This window comes from Prinia subflava, chromosome 18 (assembly GCF_021018805.1).
Source record: "Prinia subflava isolate CZ2003 ecotype Zambia chromosome 18, Cam_Psub_1.2, whole genome shotgun sequence".
Classification (NCBI taxonomy): domain Eukaryota; kingdom Metazoa; phylum Chordata; class Aves; order Passeriformes; family Cisticolidae; genus Prinia; species Prinia subflava.
In genome coordinates, this window is record NC_086264.1 from 2503597 (window position 1) to 2523726 (window position 20130).

General features: G+C 48.3%; 2 protein-coding genes across 7 annotated transcripts in view; both read right to left on the reverse strand.

The window, feature by feature from the left end:
- Nucleotides 1-20130, reverse strand: part of SEPTIN11 (septin 11) — a 215859-nt gene that overhangs the window by 111434 nt on the left and 84295 nt on the right. The window lies entirely within an intron of this gene.
- The window catches only part of SHROOM3 (shroom family member 3), a 112326-nt gene that overhangs the window by 33339 nt on the left and 58857 nt on the right, over nucleotides 1-20130 (reverse strand). The window contains exon 1 of one of the 6 annotated variants that reach the window (XM_063415349.1): nucleotides 8548-9054. The exons of 4 other annotated variants lie outside the window; for them this stretch is intronic. In XM_063415349.1, the coding sequence (XP_063271419.1) occupies nucleotides 8548-8768 (221 nt within the window). In that variant the 5' untranslated portion in view covers nucleotides 8769-9054. Of the gene's footprint in view, nucleotides 1-5866; nucleotides 5994-8547; nucleotides 9055-20130 lie in introns of those variants that run through there. One more of the 6 variants, XM_063415352.1, reaches the window with a different exon arrangement.

Consider the following 20130-nt stretch of genomic DNA (forward strand, 5'->3'; position numbering starts at 1 on the left):
GGTGCAGACCTGAAACCTGAAAGGCAAGCCCAGCCTTCACTGGGAAACTTTTCCACCAGCAGCCTGGTGCTGGGACCAGGCTGCATCTGCTGGTGAAGCTCCTAGTATGTTCCATACAAACCAAACTGGGTCAGTTCAGACCAACAATATAAATGGCTTAAAGTTAAAGACTAAGGGATTGCTTACAGGAACTGTTCCAGTGGCAGGTGGATGAGGTCTCTGGCACTATGAGCAAGTGGGGTGTTAATCTCTTCCGCCAGCACAGCTGGATCTCTCTTCCTTGTCTGCACTGGCGACACCTTGGACTTCAATGAACACACCCTGAAATTTTAGCCCAGCAGCTCTCCTATGGAAATATGGATGTTACCAAAGTGCTGCAACAGTGGCTCAGCTGCTTTTTGAAAACTGTTCTCAGTGGTTTGTGCTAACGGAGTGACGATCTGAGCGTCTCTTTAGAGAAGGCAGAAGAACGCCTCATACTCATATTTGTCAGAGGCACAGTGGACACTCAGCACCAAGAACTCAGGTCTGCAGCAGCTGAGCTGTCTCTCAGCTGTCTCTAACCTGATTATTTGCAGTGCTTCCTGGTATTCCAGATTTTAATTGCAGTTACTTGACGGGTGGAGTGTACAGGTCTAAATCACCTTTAAAAGTGTAGCAATGCCTAATCCCCAGAATATGAGCTACTCCTTATGAGCTGTTTCTCCATCTCACACGCTCTTCCTGGACAAATTCCTGAACACCTTAATCAACACAGCATTCCATTTACTTCCTGAGGATTTCAGCAGGAGATTTGCCCAAGTAAAAAGTGATGATAGATTGAGTGAGGAGATGGGGATTTGGCCAGCTCAGTGAGAGAGTCCAAGGCAAGTGACAGAAATGCTGGCTGCTATACTAAATAAATATCTGTTTATCTTTCAAAATATTTTTAGCATCTGGCAGTCTGGCAGAGATGAGCTTGGAAGAGAATGAAGGCTGCAGCCATGACAAGGAATATGAGATGACAGAGGAATCCTTGGCCCCTTTCGCCTGATCCTGTGCCTCAGTGCATCCCCATTGTTCTCACAAAAACCTCCCCAAAGCACAACTGGCCGTCCTGACTCCACTCCCCCCCGCCAGGGAGCCACTTCAGCAGCATTAGGAGTCACCTGCCATCCTTCTGCTGAGGAGATACCAAGAGCATCTTTCCTGTACACAGCCCTGGCTGTGGGACCTCTTCCATGTGCCCTGCCAGCAGGAAATCTCTTCCCCATCACCCTGTCTACTCAGGGTCTGATGATCCTGAGTCTAGATCCAAATCATTCCTGGGACTCGAAGCAAGATCTGAGGCTGGGTCTTGGGATGTTCTCTGCAAGCGCTGGATCAGCACCTGCCGAGGCAGTGGGCATCTCACCTAGATGAGGCTGGGGCTTCCCCAGGGATGCTGCCCTCCAGCACCACTGAGGTGAAGCACTGCCAGGAAGAGTCGAGAGAAATTCCAATAGAGGTTAGTGGTCCTCCTGGGTTTCCAGGAACATGAAAGTGTTGCTCTGTAAATGCAAAACCTGTCACAGCTCTTGGGAAACCCAGAAAACCCCACTTAGCCTAAATGCCTATCAGCTTTTAATGGGACTTTCTTCACTTCAGAAACATCTTAAAAATCCACCCAAAACACTCTGAAACAGCTTGAGGTTCATTTCCTTGGAGCAGCCACCCCCAAGCACATTAAGGGAGCAGGGAGGAGAAGAGCACCCACAGCACTGCCAAGAGGCAGTGTGACCTGAGGCATTCACAGCAGTTACAGGTTAACAAGACATCAAAAACTCTTCTTCCCCAGTGGGAACAGCAGCACCCTCTCAAAGGAAGCCACACCTTTGCTAGGAACACGCAGTGATTTGGAGTCACAGTCTGGAAATCTCTGCATCTCAGTGGCAAAAAGGACAGCAATACATATCCCCACTCCCAGCCTCTCCTCCTACGCAGCACACACTGTGACCATTGTCATTACCAACACCCCTCCCAAAATGGAACCCTGGCGGAGCCAGTCCCAAACACAAATTGAGTCACAAGTGCCAAACTTGTTCAGAGGGAAAACAGCAAACCCATATCCCATTAAGCAGCCATCAATGTCAATATTTATTCCTCACAAATTAGGGACAAGTAGCTTAATAAACAGTGTCAGGCTGAGCCTGGTGAGATGGAAGAGGAAGGGAATAGACCGACTTGGGGAAAGGACATGACATTAATCAGTATTACTCCTGCAAACCTTTGACAGAAACAAGGTAGTAAACTCAGTAGCCACTTAGAAACTAAGCTCCTTTTTTGCTTCAACAGTGATAGCCCCCAGTTTCTAGCCTGGAGGTTTGGCATCCTTCACAACAGAGCCACTGGACCCCATAAAACCTTTCCTTCCAATTCACCTCTCAACACACACCTCTCTCTGGCCTGGCTTAACCACTCCCTCCCCAACACGAACCAGATCCATCCCAAGGTCTGGCCTGCATGGAACTAAGCACTCTAGCCAGCACGGAGTGAGTGGGCTCCCAGGCAAACAATGTCTGCACAGGAAGACAAACAAATCAAACCATGATTTCACAAGGCAAACTACTTGGCTGCAAGAGTCACTTCAAATATCCCAGCTTCTCCTCCCTGCGGATCATTCCTGTCCCTCGGGGGTGGTATATGCCATTTACTTCTCCCTAGCCTATATGGGAAAACAGTATTGGACAAACACACTCCGGGCTTGGTATTTCCATCAGGGCTGTAGCTGAGTTCTTCCAGCTCTGCCTTACTATAGCACATATTTGCTCCCATCTACCCTGAGAAATTTTGGCTGTCATAGCATGACGAGGATGCAGCCATCGTGCACGGGGGCCCTGTCCCCACCATAACTGTACTGGCCACCAGTAATCATCACGTACTTTGCTTAAATTAGGCTGAAATGGAGGCTGTCTCCAGCCCGGAGTCTGTTTGTAACTGCAAAGGAATCTGTGCCCTCTGCAGTACAGGAGACAGGATCAGGTCACTGCTGGAGAGCACTTGGCCAGGCTATTTTTATTGTCTCCCTGAATACTTTTCTTCAACACCGCTTTGAGTTGCAGAAAGAATAGTAAAGATGAGATTTTTTTTTTGAATAACAGACACGCTGATAATCCATAGGAACTGTGTCCTTTTAACTTTTGGATGTTTCTCAAATCTCTGCCCTTGTTGCCAGGCTGCTGAAGGCATTTTGAAGGCATAACATGATGAAATCTAATCAGGGTGAAGTGGGCTGGTTTCATTTCCATCAAATTCCTCTTTCAAAGGCATAAATTCACCCTTCTGATCCCAATTTCTAGAACTGAGCCAATACGGCAGTTACTGCTACATCAAAAACCCACCCAATCCCCTTCCCTCTCAAACAACTGATGACTGAAATTCCTCATGCTTCTTTAAACCCAAGGACATTGCCACTAATTCGAGCCCTGGTGCAACTTGAATGTAAAGGATTAGGGAAGTGGCTCTCATCTGAACAGAGGCATGCAGGCAGCAATACAGCACATCAAGGGTAGCCAAGTTTTCATTCCACTTAAACTTGGGAACAACCTTCTAAATCATGGTTTCTAACACACAGGTTTTCTCTTCCACTGACTTGAGCACCTGAGTAGTGTGCACCTTGGGATACTGAGTAGTGTGCACCTTGGGATACTGAGTAGTGTGCACCTTGGGATACTGAGTAGTGTGGCCACAGCCTGACCCTGCTGACCATGAGCCATTCTCTGCTCCCACACTCATTCAAGTCCAGCAGCTTGCCAGCACCAGCCACAGTCACTCTGGGCCTGAACAAATGTTAGTCAAGTGGGAATCACACAAGGCATTATAAAACACCCTCTTTGATGTCATATCCTCCTGATTTATTTACTTACACTGCTGCTTGGTGAAGAAGCCCAGGGATGGGATGGACCAGGCCCCACCGTGCCAGCTGCTCTGCAAACACCAAGTAATGGATGGTTGCTCACCCAGAGGGCTGACCATTAAAGCAGGGTCCACCCTAACTAAACAAATACAGGAAGGATGCTTTCCCCATCACTGCTCTTCCCTCAGCAGCCTTCCCAAGTCCATCTGCTCGCTGCTGCCAGCTGCATCCCCCTGCTAGCGCCCAGCTTTTCTCCCATTGCTGCCAAGAGCTAGGATACTCTACAGAGGGAGAAAGGTTCTACATCACTCTGCTTTTATTCTCATAAAAAAATCTGTTCAAGCCTACTGAACACAGGGGCATTTGTGGAGGCCTCTGACTGCTGCAGGACCACAGCTTGCCCGTCTCCCAGAGGCAGGGCTCCCACGTGCCATGGCAGCAGCCCTGCAGAGCAATGCCAAGTAGGCTGCAGCTGGCCTTGTATGTCGTTATTGCCTTTTGAGCAATGTTTTATAGTTAAACTTCTGGCCTGCTGACCTCTGGAAGATAAGCCTCTGTGATTATTACATGAACTTTCCCTTAAAATTTACAGTAATCCTGATTTCAGTCGAACTGAACTTCCCTCTTAGATTAAAGAAGGTGCCAAGCACCATTTAATGTGGGCCAACAAGCTCTCAATCCTCTAAATCCCCATATTATGTACATGCAGAGCACCCCTCCCTCTCCCAGTTGTAGGCTGGCCTGGACTTCACCTCTCTTAGTCAAAGGAGTTTTAGGGCATTGATTTTTCCCTACTGTTGTTTCTGCTGGTATCGAGGAAAATCTGGAAAGGCACCTTGCAGGACCAGAGTCAGGCCCCAGGGCTAAGCAAACACAGTGAGCTGCTGAGCTTCACCCCTCTGCTGACTGGGCCAAAGAGGGCTCAGGCTGGGATGAGACATGAACGTGTTTCAGTGGATGCTGCTGGTGGTACCTAACGTTCACTAAATTTAAAGAGTTTTTAGGCAGAAGAACATACAGAGATCAGGGTTTAAAAGGCAATACAGCAGGAAATGAGAAAAGCAGACCTTTGGACCTCATGGGCAGAAGAAGTAGGGGATAAAGTTGGAGTGAAGGCAAATGAGGTCTGTGGGCCACGTTCATCCCAAATTTACAAGGAAAAATGCAGGCTAATAGTGTTACATTTGAATATAATTCTCTTCTTAGCCATTTTAAGGAGTCTGTGGGTCATTCCAACCAGGTGATAAAGCTTCTCAGCTTCTGTCCCAGTATCTCGTTGCAAGGTGCCTGCCAGCAGAACTCCCTGCAGGAACACTACACTGCTTACTAAAACATGTAACACAGTGAGAGGGCACACGAAACCTGCCGCTGCTCTGATGCCCGGCAATTGCCTCCACAGAAAGAGCAGTGAAGGGAGCCTCCAGCCGCGCAGCTCTTGCCCAGCTGCAGGCGGACAGTGAATGATGCAGTCTCGGACGTGTCCGTGCAATCACAGCACAACGACAGCGTTTAACTCCCACCTGGAGAACCCCTCCGAGTAATGAGTTTCACATACGGACAGGGGGAAGCGCGGGATGGCGGGGTCTCATCCTACACCACTTCCCTCCCCGACTGCTTCTTCCCAGCAGCCAGAGGTCCCGAAAACACCGAACAAGAAAACAGCAGTTGGAAGGGGAGGGGGCGGGCGCCCTTCTCCGGGAGACACCGCCGGTGCCGGCCGGGTTGCGGGGCCGCCGCCTTTTGTTAGCCCGCCCTGCCCGGAGAAGGAGAGCGCCTGCCCCGCACCCCAGGCAGCCCCTCACGCCGTGTCTCGATCAGCCCCCGCCTCCAGCACCGCGCTCCCCGCGCATCCCTCGCTCCCCGCGCATCCCTCGCTCCCGCACATCCCCGTTCTCCGCACATCCCCGTTCTCGCGCATTCCCGCTGCCCGTGCACTCCCCACTCCCGGCCCTCCGCAGCGCGCTCCTCTCGCCGCGGCCGCGCTGCACTCACCGTGCCCGGGGCGCGGACGGCTCCGCGCTCACAGTCGCGCCGAGCGAGGGCGCCGGAGCCCGGCGGCGCCTCCGGCCGCCCCCGGCAGGTGCCGCGGCGGGCAGCCCGCCCCCGGCACCGCCCCGCACCGGGGGAGCCCCCCCGGCACGGCGGCCGCAGCCCGGAGACCCCTGCAAGCTCCCCCATCCCGCCACAGCCCGGCCACCGCATCTCCATCCCCGCACCACCAGCGCGAACTCCGCCTGAGCTCCCGGCCGGGCGCAGACCTAAGAGAACCGGGCTCCCTCCAAAGCCCTGCCGTTCTTCCCCTGTCCCTGTGAAAGTCCAGTCGCACCTTCCCATAAATCAGAGGCCCTTGCGGGTGCTTCCGACTGCCCGCTGATCCCGCCGAGGTCCTGTCTCAGGAGCGAGTGTCACGGGCCACAGCAAAGCCACGTTACTGCTGTGGTGGCATCTGCTGTCACCTGCGAGGTCAGTTTCACACAGGACATTTAACCAGCAAATGAGCTATATAAAATTAATTTTAAAACTACATGACGCTGAACTGGTATGTCTCACAAAGGTGATCACAGACATCACAGGCATTTTATCAAAATAAATAAATCCTTTCCACTTCTAGTATTGTGAAAAACTAAAGAAAACCCTTCACGCCACACAATGATTTGTGTTACACAAGGGAAGGAGTTCAAGTTTCAAGTAAGAATTTGTACTTCTAATGTCCTGCTTTCGGCTGGCATGAAACAAGCACAGTGCTATGATGGAGCCAAGCTGGTTTGTGCCTAGGAATTAAAGTGGACAGACCTGGTGGTGTGGAAGTGCTCCTGCCTGAAGACTGTAGGATTTCATTTTCCCATTTCCAGTGGTGACAGATTTTGCAGGTGAAATGAAATCAGTTTCTGCTTTCCCACCCTGCCACCTGCCATCCTCCTTCCTGCCCTTTTGATGCAAAACACCTGCTTCTCCCTTCCTGCTCTGTACCCTCCTTTAAGACTCCTGGTTTTTTATCTGGTAGCTCTTTCCTCTCAAAGGGTGGCTCCATGTTCACCCATATTTTGGATTTGCACATGGATATGAATACAGCACCTGCTCCTTTAACAACCCCTGAACTCAAACACCTCTGCAAGCTGCTGGCAGCACCAGAGAGCCATACAGAATGAAGATGGCAAGTGGGGGTATGTGAAGGAAAGAAAACATCCTTTGAACCCAAAGAGGTGACTGAAGGAGATGCTGGAAAAGTTTCTCTTCACAATGTGAGTATCTGGCCCATAATGGAACTTTTGTCTAGAAATATCCAAACATCACCCAAAAATACCCCAGTTTTATAGAGAGAGAGACTGCTATTTTACAGAGTGAGGGAAAGGGATGAGGTCTTAACCTGAGCAGGAAAGAGTCCCACTCCCAACATGCTCTTCACAAGAGGCACTGGCCTCCCTGAAACCATTTGTTCACCCACTGTTAAGCTATCACATGTTACAGAGATAATTTTACTTCTGTTTATATGTAACTTAATTCTGACTTAGCTTAAAATGGTTCCTGTTGGTCTCATTTGAACTAAAATATTGAATGGGTGTATCTGTATCAGGTGAAATTATGCTCAGCCACTGCTAGCTTTCATATTGATGTCTCCCTGCCTACCTGCACACTCATAATCAACAGCCTGAAATGTTCAATACTTCATCAGCTGCAGAAATCATAGTGATAAACCAGGATGGGAGGTGCAGAAAAAACACCAGAGGTGAGGTTACAAAGGCAGTGAGCATTACTTCTGAGTCCTAATGATGAAACCCATCACGAGGTGGCACCTCTCTCAGCAGATTAAAGGCCATCTTCTGTATTTTTTCACTTGTGCTTCCTAGGGAAATATTTTATCTGTATAAAACCTGGGGTGCTGTCACACACCTGTCTTGCAATGTCTTTGAGCTCTAAAGCTGGATTTCCACCGGGGACAACAACAGACCCCTCCTGTGCACGTGCCTAAGGGGATGCATCATCAGGATGGGTTAATAATTTCAACAGCTCTAGATCACTGTCTTGTGACACAAAAGGGCAGATTTGGGAAGCAGGATTAAACAGCCTGCTAATCAGGATGACTCAGGTGGTGCCTGCCTTCCCATCCCCTTTCACGGCAAGAGGCCCTTTCTGATCCAAGCTGAGCACACCCATCATCCAGCTCAAGGGTCTGCAGCCACCAGCCAGGGTGACCCTGCTGCCAGCAGAGCTCCTCTGGAGGCATGGCTTTTGCTATCACCTCTCCCAAAGGCATGATTTCTCCCCTCTCTGACTGGAAAGCTATATGCAACACTGTATATTCCCACACCAGCAGGTGCAGTGTATGTCACCTGCTCAGGATCATTCCATTAGGACCCAGAAGGACCCATGATAATTTGCTTCATGAAATGATTCCAGATGGTTTTATTGGTATTTTAAACACTTTAAGTGTACTTTGCATCTTGGCCAGCCATTTGGCAAGATACCGAGTGGCAAACAGGATCACAGATGTTACCAGGCAATGAAACAAAGTCCGGGTCTAGGATGTGATCATAAAAACCTATGAACGCTTGTCCTTCTGTGATAAAAACAACAACAAAAACATTACCACCTGTAGCATAAACCTGAGGCTCCCCATAACCTTGGACTATTTACTGAAGCAAGACAGCACTTACCATAGCACAGGGACTCACCCTGAGGCAGATGACAGGCAGCTAATCCAAGTGGGAATCCACTGGGAGGGATCAAAACAAGCACATACTGCTGACAAAACGAAACCTTCCACACAACTTCCACCCGTGCTGCCCTGGAGCAGCGAGCACTGCCTCTCCTCCAGATTGATCGGGCGTGGGTCCAAACACGCACACCATGGAGCTGAGGTGCTGCAGGGAGCTCTGTCTGATGGCAGCCACATCTTGGAGGTGCTCAGTGTCCACGGCTCACCTTGTGCCAGTGTCCTGGCTGGAATGTCTCACTGGCCCTACACAGCTAAACCCATCCCAGTCACACCTTGGCCTTTGTGCAATTCCCTCCTGATGCTGCTTCAACAGCAAAGTGTTTGTTCTCTCTTCAGGTGGAGCAGCCCCAGATGGCATGTCCTCTATGGGACAGCACAGCTCAGCTCCCACTGAGATACCTCCAGAACCTTTTCCAGCAGCACCAGCCTACATGTCCTTCCGTGCTTATTCTTGAAAGAAAAGCCCTTCCACAAAAAAAAAAAAAAAAAAAGAAGAAAGAATGTCTGTAACTAAGCAGGATTTCTCCACCAGGTGACTCTTGTGACACCAGTATCGAATATCATATCCTGCAAGGGCTAAGAACAAGGGGGAGGACTCAGAGGGCTGTTTTAAATATTTTTTGCAGGACTTTGGTTTCTTACTTGGTGTTTGCTTCTGATGGGATTTTAATCCTATCCAAGCACAAGAGCAGAGGTCATATAATCTCCCCCAACAATCATGGCTCTTTGCAAATTTTCCTCTGTCCTGCCAGTGTTCTCACTGCTTTGAAAACAGCAGTCCTTGGACTTACAGAAAACCTGAAGCAATCAGAGCTGGACCCTCCAGTGCCCAAGTGGATGCCTGGCCTTTGTCTCCCCCAGTTGCAGCAAGCTGCACTGGAGCCAGAGTGAATTATGGCAGAGCCAGATGTGAGTTGGCGTTTGGAAGGTCCAGTGAAACTCTTGCCCATCTCCCTGCCCGTTTCCCACCTGGATCAAAAGTGTGCAGGTAGTTTCACTTCAGCTCCCATGCCACAGTGAACAGGCAGCGTAAACACTGCTGCCATCAGCTCCAGAGCCTGCCAGCTGGGCTGGAACAGGGACAGAGAGCCTAAAAACTCTGTGTACACACCACTGTGATAGGCATTGTCTCTGTTTGCTTTTGGGAGTAGATGAAGACACCCTAGGACTATGCACATCCACATCCCATCCCTTTCCAGAGATGACATGAGTATCTCTGCTGTGGGGAACCAAGGGACTCAGGCATTCATCCAGCAGTCCTTTCTCTTTTGTTTTTTTCTAATCATCACAAAACCCCCTCCAGTGCTCCTTTCTCCACCTGCCTGGCTCCCTGGCAGCTGGATGCCCGGTACTGCCATGCCCAGTGAACGGCATGCTCCTGGCGGCATGGGATAACCACAGAAGCTTCCCTCTTCCTGTTTAAATAAAGCTATGAGGGGGAGGAGCCCCACATGCCCACAGTGATGGCTCTGGTAGAGCGGTCCTGGATTCCTGTGCTCCCCCTCATCCCACTTCTGTTTTCCCAGCCTCTTGTTTCTGGCAACATGAGCTGCTGGTCACAGGTCTGGGATATGGCTGGTTCATCTCTGGTTTCCCCAGAGATGGGGAAAAGCTCTTATTTGAAGGATGAAAAGGCAATGTGGAACAGCCCCTGTTCCTTGTGCCCCTGGCTTGCTGGGCACTGCAGATGCCAGGCTGCAGCACAGCAGGGCCCATCCTGCCTTTGCTCAGGCAGCTGCTGTGAAATGTGAAACCCTTGTGGAGTCCGCTGGGGGAGGAAGGGAAGGCGTGGGCTGGACAGAGGAAATTGGGTTTTGAGATAAACCATGGGCTGCATTGAAGAAGGATGATTTCCTTTGAGGAGTGTTTGCAGTGCTGACCTACCCACAGACCATGAAGAGTGAGAGCACAGAGGGACAGGAGGCAGGGCCATCAATCAGGGGGGAACAGAACTCCCAGGGAGGCTCGGTTTTCCAAAACGTGCCCAGTCGCCTTTTGGTTTGGAAAACCTGAATCATGAGTTGTTCAGAGCCAGGACTCTTTGAATCCAAGCCTGTAAAGCTGGGAGAAATTCAGAGAAACTCCCTGTCTTGGCTCATCTCCAAGTCAAATTAACTCCTGGAAGGTGAGGAGGTGTTCAGATAAATATCAAATCGCTCCCTAATGGGTCAAGGCCATTTTTTCCAGTGAACAAAAAGGATTTTTATTGGATCTCTCTTACACTGCATATCTCAGACTGAACTTAAGATAGCTGTGAAAAAAATTAAGAAGTGCCAAAGTCCAAATCCTGCAGCAATGAAAAAAACCCATTATTAAATTTCCTCATAAAGACTTCACCCAAATAAACCCAATGAAAAATCAGTTTAAGATTGAACTGAATATGGATGCAAGAGGTTTGTATGGAAGTTCACTGTTATGAGGAAAATCCAAGGGGAATTTGGAAAGAAGTCATTTATTCATGTGTGCTGACTCAGGGAAGTTAATTCCTAATGTTTTTATTCAACTATCCTGTCCTCTGCACTGAAACTTTCTAGACCATGCCCGTAAGTTTTCCCTTGGTTCTTGGTACCGCAGTCACTATGAGCGCCCCTCTGTGCACGGAGATATCCCTAAGAGAGAATACATCATGATGATAGCATAAAGAGAAAATAATAGAAGGCTTCTTAAACATTCCAAGGAGAGGAAAAGTGCAGAAGATAGATGTGAATCCACTTTTCCTCCAACATCCCAGAGAGGTGAAAGGAAGGCAGAGAGAACCGCAGTTTTCTCTGGCAATGAAAAAACTCTCCTTCCTTCTGAGCTACTGACAAAAAGATTTAGGGAAAAGAAGAGGAAAAAAGGACATTTGTACAGCAAAGAAAAAAGGGTGAAGGACTTGAAGACCTAATTAACAGACTGTCCCAAGTCACTTCAGTTCAGCTGCATCACAAAAGTCTGACAGAGATCCATGGGACCACAACAACCTGCCCAAGAGAATAAGACACTGTAAACAAAACCAGTGACTCCAAAAACCTACCCCCCTCCAAGTCCAGGGGGTTGGGAAGGGGGGGAGGCTGCAGCTGAGGGCCTGTTTTCCTGCTCACTAATAAATTTAGTTTACAGAACCTTTTGTGAGTCCTTTTTAAGGTTGTTTGTTGATTAAAGCGGCAAACAACAAACTTAGCCTTAATTTATGCTTCTTTAAACATTTCAAGCTTGGGGGGGTGCTTTTTATAGGAGTTAATGAGGCAGAATAGGTTCTTTAGGGGGAAGATATTTTCTCACCAAATTAAAACCTGTATTGAAAATAAAATAATGACATGAAGGTGGCTTTTCTTTCAGAAGTAAATAAATCTTGGAGTAGGAAACTTCTCACGCACTTGGAACTGTTCTTATCGGAGAGATCTGAGAACAGCAGGTTCACAAGATGTTCTCACTCTCCTTTTTTTAAATTTATTTTGCCTTCTTCCTTTCATGTAAACAGTAATAAAGCATTACTTGCTCTAAATGTGCAAACAGTTCTAGTGTGTGAGAGCAAGGAAACAGTGGGAGCTGTTCTCCTTTGCCACAGCAGAGCCACGAAAGTCCAAGGCAGGGACTTGGCCCCACTATAACCCTGGCAGGGCAGAGAAATTAGCCACATCATGCCACCTTAGACATCTGGGCAAGTCTTAGAGTAGCTCCCAGGAAGATCTCAGGTCAGGCTGTATTTTCCAAATTAAAGCTTGCCTCAAATCTACTGCATTTTGGCAATCTAGGGTAGCCATACAAGGAAAATCAAGTCCCAGAGTGGGCAGTGCTGGAAGCTGCTGTGACACCAGTGATCCGTGCAGGATGCCATTGACTGGGGACAAACAGGCACAACAAGGTCCCGATGTGATAGGAGAGCATTAACCCTGGTTCCTCTTGGAAATGGGCAAGAAAGCCTCCCTTTCATGGCAGCTCCCAGCACACTCGAGGAGATAACTCTGTTTGTCTTTGCCGGAAAGGCTGACTGAACGCCGGCCTCGCAGGGACAAACTGGTCAGTGCAGTCTCTGGACAAGCAACTGCACTTTGGGGGGATTCTGGTTTTCAGTGAAATGTCAGTGTTTTCTCTGGAAAGAAGCCCACCTCTTTGGCTTATTCCTTACCAAAAGGAGTTTGGATGTTTGTGGTGTTTTGCTGAACTATCCCTACTGTATGGGTAAGAACAGGCTAAGCCTGCTCTGGAGCACAAATCCAATGTTTTCCCTTCCACCTTTGGCAATCTGCAGACATGGCAGCCATGAGCAGTCTGTAACTTCCCCCAGGATGCAGGGAGCTTTGCAGGAAGGCTGTGCTTACCCTGCTGCTGGCAGGCTGACCAGGGGTAGGGAAGTCCAGTGCACCTGTGGGAAGCCACGGCAAAGCCGGTGCCTTATGCAATCGAGCAACAGCTCACCTCAAATTTCAAAGCAGTTGTAAGACTCAGCACCATCACAGGAGGGTATGAATGGAGCTGTTTTCATATCTCCCATGCAAATGTCTGTTAGCACAGCAATGTTATCCGTTGTTATCCGCAAACAGCGGGATTTTATCCGCCGGCCTCCCTCTCTGATCATGGAAAATGTATACACAGGATAGTCAAAGGAACTTGAGCCGCCAGCCTGCCACTCCCCGTGAAACCACATACAGCAGGAATGAGAAAAGGAGCTCAACAGGCACCAAAAAGTCAACACCCAGGGGAATTCCAGCGTTTGGTAACTGCTTGGGAAGATCAGGCCATGCAAACCCAAATGCTGTGTGGAGCTAACCTGCAAAGCAGCTATGAGAGAGAGATCAGCCAGAGAATGACTAAGAGAGGTAAAAAAAAAAGAAATTATGTGCTCTTCTCTCAGTCCATGAAAGCACAGCAACAGTGCCCTGACATTAGCTGCAGACATGCAGCCATGGAGAGGCATGGAAGCATTTCACAGGGAGGAGGGAAAGCAAGGAATGGATCAGCAAATCTCCACAGAGGAGTCCCCAAAGGCAGGCAGGGAGAAGGGAGGGTCTCCAAAGGGAGACTACTGGCTGGATTGAGTGTCAGTGTCTGAAATATCAAGAAGAAACATTTTCAAGCTCTGAGGCAGCCAAAGGCAAGCAATGGGTTATGAAGACAAAGCAGAAACACTCTAAAGGGCTAAAATCACACAAACTGGATGAAAGCATCTCCAGCATGTTGGAGTCTGGAGGGATAGGAGACAAAGCTTCTTCATGAAAGAAAGCATCTCCTCTGCTCTGTTGTGCATACATGCACAAAGGGCAGTCTGAAATTCCCCAGTACACTGAGCATCAGCTGGGAATGTTTGATGGGCTCTCCCACTGGAAACAAATATCTAAATAAAGGGAAAATCCCTCTTAGGTGCTGTGGACATGAGCTGCTGGACATCAGCCTGCCCCAGAGCTGCTGAATGGAATGGAAAACCTTTTGCTGAGCACCTGTAGCTCCCCTCAGTTATGACTGCTCTGCATAGCACTTACAATTTCATTTCGAATTAAGAGCCATGAGCCAGACTCCAAATCAGACGGTGTCAGTCACCATAACTCGCTTTTCCTTTATCTCAAGTGGTGCTGGAAGGGAAAATCTCTGTGCTGCCTGTGCAAGTCCCAGGTGTCCCAGTCACAAGCATGAGCTGCACCTGGCTGCAGACACAACCCCCAAGAGCTGTGCTGGGCTGTGGAGCCACAAAATTGGGCCAATGGGTTCGGAGTTCAATCCTCCTTCCCATAGGGACTCCCTGCCAGGTCAAGGCGTTGGACCTTGGAATTGGATTGTAACTACAGCTGGTCAAAAATTTACTGCAGACACTGGTTCTGTTCAATGAAATACCTGCAGGAAACATCTACTGATTCACTCATGGGGTTAAAAATAAATGGAATTGTTTTTGTGTTTTTTTGAAATGCAATGAGAGTCCTCCAGATCAGCCTTTCACATGAATGATTTGTTTTGTTTATTTCTTTTTTTTTCCCCAAAAGACTTTAGGTCTTTCATTCACTGGGTTTTTTTAGAGCACTCTGGCTCTCAGTTCCTCCCCCACAACCTCTACTAATTTTTTTCTTTTTCTAGCCCTCTTGTCTTCAAGAAAGAATGCAGTTTTAAAATATAACAGACTTTTATTGTAGCAATTTACATTTTAGACATTTTCACGAGTGAATAAGCTGAAGGAAAATTTGCTCTAACTTTTCCCTGCCTGGGTTGGTTCTGCAGTGCTAACAATTTATTCAGAGAATTCAGCATTTGATAATCTCTCAGACACACTCTGGTCCAGCCCTCCACCTTCAGTAAATACATGACGTGTATAAAGGACTTTGGATTCACCTAATAAGCCAATGGATGTCACTGTTGCTCTACACAAACCAAAATGGGAAAGCAAAGAAAGATAATTAAGCCAAAATAAAGTTTCAGGAGAGAGCTCTCTGACCTGGTCTGTGCTGGTTACATTGGGCAATTCCTTCAGGGGCTTCATTAGTGCATGTCCAAGGTACGTCATTGTAACTACAGAGATAAGGTCAGGCTAACAGCTGGGTGTAAAAAGGGGCTTCAGGAAGGTTCCTAAAAAGAAACCTCATGGTTCTTGCTGTTTAACCCCTTCAGCTGCAGCCTCCCCTGAAACCTCAGCAACAAGAGGCATTTGTTCATGAGTTTCCTGGGAAGGACCCACCCTTGTGCAGCAGGATGCTCCTGGCTGGGACAAAGTAGGTCACCAAGAGGCTCTTCAGCCATGGCCAGAGCTGCAGCTGCCACATTTCTAGGTCAGTGCTCACTCCTGCTTTAATGGGTTGATAAAGGTTTAAGAAACAAGTGGAGGTTTTGGTTGCATTCTTGTGTGCCAGGCAGCAGCTCAACATTTCATGAGAGCTGCTGCCACTTGAGAATTGCTGTTGCAATGATGGGTGCTTTACACTGAATTACTGACAGAGTTCAGGGAAACCAGGAGAGAAACACAGGGTCACCAGAGCACAGAAAATATGGCCCAAAAGTGGAGATAAAAGTTTTGAATGCTGTGAGGAAAAATGAAGAAAAATGCTTCAAAAGTACGAGGAAATTTATGATCCTGGTCCAGTACTGTCAAATTGTCCTCAGTCAGAACTCCCTCATGTACATGGACTCTGCCTCTGTGACAAGAGCTCAAGGCAACTGGAACTTGTTTCCTAAAAGGAAGAATATTATTTGATCAATTGGGAAAGAAAATGCCTGAGGCTGGTCCAAATTTAATATATATAGATCTAAAATACACTTGGGATAAGTGTAGTTATTCCACAGTGTTGGTAAGAAGAAAAATTCCCTTTCTTGCACATGCTGTTTAACAAGTAGGAACTATGCAAACCCATAAAGGCAAAAAAGGAACCTTAAATGCCAGTCATTTGGTGCTGGGAGCTGCAGAGGACCACTGGGCACACTGCTCCTGACAAGTGAGGAACTCGGTGTGAGACATCTGAGTCAAGATGCTGGTGAAAGAAATTCACTTGTTATCCTACGAGATCCCTTAGGAAGATCTCCAAGCCCTGCCTCAGAACAGGCTGAGCTCCTTGAAGTCTCTCCCAAGACCCAGAAGCCTGTGAGCTGCCTAATTCTGCCACCGCGGAAGGAGCCTGTGGTGAAGCTGTGTCAGGCACAGCTGTAGTTACTGTTTGTGCCTGCTCCAAGGACATGGGGCTGCTCCATACAACCACAACTCCATCTGCTCTGCCCTGTCATTAGTCCTCAAAGAGACACCTCAGCAACGCCTTCCTGCAATGAGCTGCACCTACCAGATGTGTAAAGGTACACTTAAACTAACCTTTATTTTTTAACTTTCAAAACCTGCTGATTAAATGTTCAGGTGCCTGAATTCCCTTTTAGAGTTGGGACAAGGTTTTGCTTCCTCTGTAAGAATAAAGTCACTATCTGCATGTCAACTGGTGTCAAAAACCTTTCAGCCTGTTTACAAACAGCAGTTCCATCCATGTTTTCCAGAAGTCTGGCAATGGCAGTCTTGGAACTGGCCATTTCCCACCTGGTATCCAGCTGTCTGACAGCTGTGGCAGAGGGAAAAGCCCAGGGAGCCACTCCACATCATAACTCTGATGCTGTGATACCATGATGTTGCTCACCCTGTGCTGACGTCAATTAAACTCTTGTTAGCTTTCATCACTAAAACAAATCCTGGTTTATTTACATTGGAAGAGGCCAAGTCCAGGAATTTGCACTTAACACTTATTGAGTAAATAGCAAAAGAGAAACACTTGATTCTCCAAGTGTTAGAGAATGACATAACCTAGAGCTGGGTAAAACAGGTAAAAACTAAAATCTTAGACATATAAATAAAAACGTCTGGATATAAGTATGTCTAAACTGCAGCTCATGATAATTTCCTTGGGACTGTCATGGATAGTAAGTACTTTTGAAAAGCCAAGCCAGGTATATCTTAATTCCCAAATATTTGGTCTGCAAGGAAAGTAATCACTTGAACAGTGATGTTTTCAGGAACTGCACAGTAATTCAAGACTACGTGACAACAGAGCTTTGAAATTTAATGGCTGAAAACAAGCCCATGCCCTCAATCTGCTCGAAAGGACAGAGGCCACCTGCCAAAACCCCAGAGCAATTTGCTCTACGTACAGTGCCACTGGCAGGCACGGTGCCCTGGCAGAACAGGAAGGTGTCCTGTAATTTCATAAAGTCAAGATTAAATTATAAGATACTGTGTTGCTATAAAACAAGGCTGCTCCACACCTGGTATCATAAGGCCATTTACTCCTGTAGGGTAAAAATCCTCAGTGCCACCACAGTTATGCACCCATGCAAAGGCTAAGTTGTTGTTTTCTAGAATGGGATCAAAAGCATTGAAAACTCAGTGTTAGGTCTGGAAAACAGATCTCTGCAGTCTTTTGTACTTCAACTAACTCCTGAATCTCACCCCCACCCCTGGACAAACACACCAGCAGAATACCATGCACTTGATTGGGATGGTGACCAAGCACACAAACCAAGCAAAGGCAGGACTTGTCAGAGTGACACAGTGCCACCTGTGATTAACCTCCCAGGTGACACGATAGTGTTCTGACCAGCTTGTCTAAACATCAGAGAGACAGATTCTCACAATATGGAGCCCATACAGAGCACAATACAAAGCAGCCACCAGAGCAGCCCGCTGACAGCAGCATGCCCAGGCTGGGGCAGGCTGGCACTGCCTCACAGCTCAATGCCATCTCCTGTGCCCAGCTGGATGTGTTAGTACAACAGATCCAGCTGTGCTCACCAGACAGGTTCATGTCCTAAGGAACAAGCAAATGACACCAGAGAGAATGTCAGGGTGACCCAGCAAAGTGCAGCGTCCCAGCTCACCGCATCCCCAAGCATCCCACCCCTCACTGCAGCAGGCGGACAATACAAGCAGCAGTGAATTGCTCTCCACTGTCACCAAAGGGAGCCGGACTTTTCCCGACAGGTGAGGAAGCAAGATGCCTCGGTGCCCGGGGGGGTGTGCAGTGCCACCCCGAGGTCCCCGATCCCGCGGAGGCGGGTACGCACCGTTGGGACGCGCTCCAGAGGGCCAGGATCCTCTTCAGGGCGTGCAGGGGGGCCTGCATGGGGAGCGCTGCCAGAACCCGCTGCCAGCCCCCAGCAGCAGCTGCAGCTGGTGTCGGGCAAGGTGAGGCAGCACAGGGAGCACAGGGGCAGGAAGGGAGGGAGCCAGCCCCGCTCACCCTTTTAACAGGCAGCATTAATGACAGAGCTGCGCTTGCCAGCAGCCAGCCAGCCATGGCTTCGGAGTAATTGCCCTTGCTGCAGGCACCGAGCTGATGAGATGAGAGCACAGCAGAGCCAGGTGACTAAACCAGGGCAGGAACAGCAGAAGGGATGCAGGAGGGAGAAGGTGCCTTGTTGTTACCCCCCAGAAAAGCACTGCCATCGTTCTGTAGCTAAGGCAGAATAGTGATCCTGAGTTGTCCAAGCTCAAACACATCAGCCCTGCCTCAAAGGCTTGCACAAAGGAGTGATGGCCTAGCCCAGTCTTATGTGACATTTTTCCAGAGCCTGAAATTATCTTAGAACTGTAAAAGCTCCTATTCCAGTGTCACAGTGGAGCCACAGTTCTTTAGGAAATGATAATAAAAAGAAACCAAGGCAATGCCAGTGGTTCTCCCTTCATTCCTAGTTTCGATCAGTTCCCTGTGTGATCTCCAACACCAATGAAGAGAGCTCAGAAACAAATTTTACTGCCAGTTTCACAACCACACCTAGGGGTGCTCTCAGCCCAGCCCTTACATCAGGACCGTGGTTGGGTAACAAGTCTGATCTCTCCTGGCTCAGACACTGCCTCTTCAGACACTGCCCTTCCTCCTCCAGCAATAAGAACCAGTCCTGGGAAGGTCCTGTGCTTCCTGGTACGGAGTGATACTGCAGGGCTGACTGGGGAAAAGCTGGTGTCACATGTATCCCTCTCCTCCTCCTCTGCTGCTGCTTCTCCTCTGCCTCAGGGGGAAAGGGATGAAAAAGGAGCAGTAGGATGAAATTAATGAGGAAACACCAGAAGACATGAGAGAAACCACAAAGAATCAGGAGAAAGGCAGACAAGGGAATCCTCAGAGAAAAGATCACCTAACAGAATCACACAGGATAACCTTTCTGGGCATATTTGGTGCCATCCTATCAAATTAACCACCAATTGTCTCACAGAAGGTACATTAAAACACGTATTAAAAGGATTTCATACCTTATTATATTCTGAAAGATAATGCCTCAGTTATGCATACCTTGTATCCATCCACATTAAGTTAAATAAGGGCATTTCCGGTCCTAGAGGAAGCAGGAATTACTTGACCTGTCATATGGATAGTGAAGCTGAAGCACTGCTAAATTTATAGATAAAGATCTTTTAAAAGAGTTCCCAAAGCACAGAGCAGTTTGCAGCCTCCACTAACTTCAAAGAGCCCCTCTCGGCCATTCACACATTTTTGGAAAACAGGTTTGGAAAATCAGGAAAAAAGATAAGGATCCCTTTTGATGAAAAGCTCATGAGTCAGGGAAACGGGAAAGGAAATGGGTAGGAAAGGATGGGAAACGGGTAGGCAAAATGAAGGCACATCACAGGCTCAGCTCCACTGCCCTGGTACAGTGTGTGTTTGCTAAATTTATGGCTATTTTCCCATCCCCATGCAAGGAGGCTGTGTCTCCTCACTATATCAGTAACAGGAGATGAGAGCACCTCCAGCTTCGTTAACCACGTGCTAAATCCAGCATGCTTTCTTTACAGGGTACACATGCAGCAGGGCAGTGCTCCCTCTTTGATCTTCAACCTGCTCCCTCCGGGATCACTTTGGATGTTGAACTCCTCCGTGTGTCCCAGAGAACATGTCACCATAAAGCAGGAGGACCAGAAACAAGTAAAGTACAAATAGTCCCACTCCCAAACCAATATATTCACTCCACATCTCTGATTACAGACAGCCAGGACAGATCTATAAGCCTTGTGCTGGAGACAGGAATGCTTTTAATTACACAGGGTCCCTAGACTGCCAGGTAGCCAGCTGCTCTCTCAAATTAGCCAGGTACAGTTTTTCCCTCCTCCCCC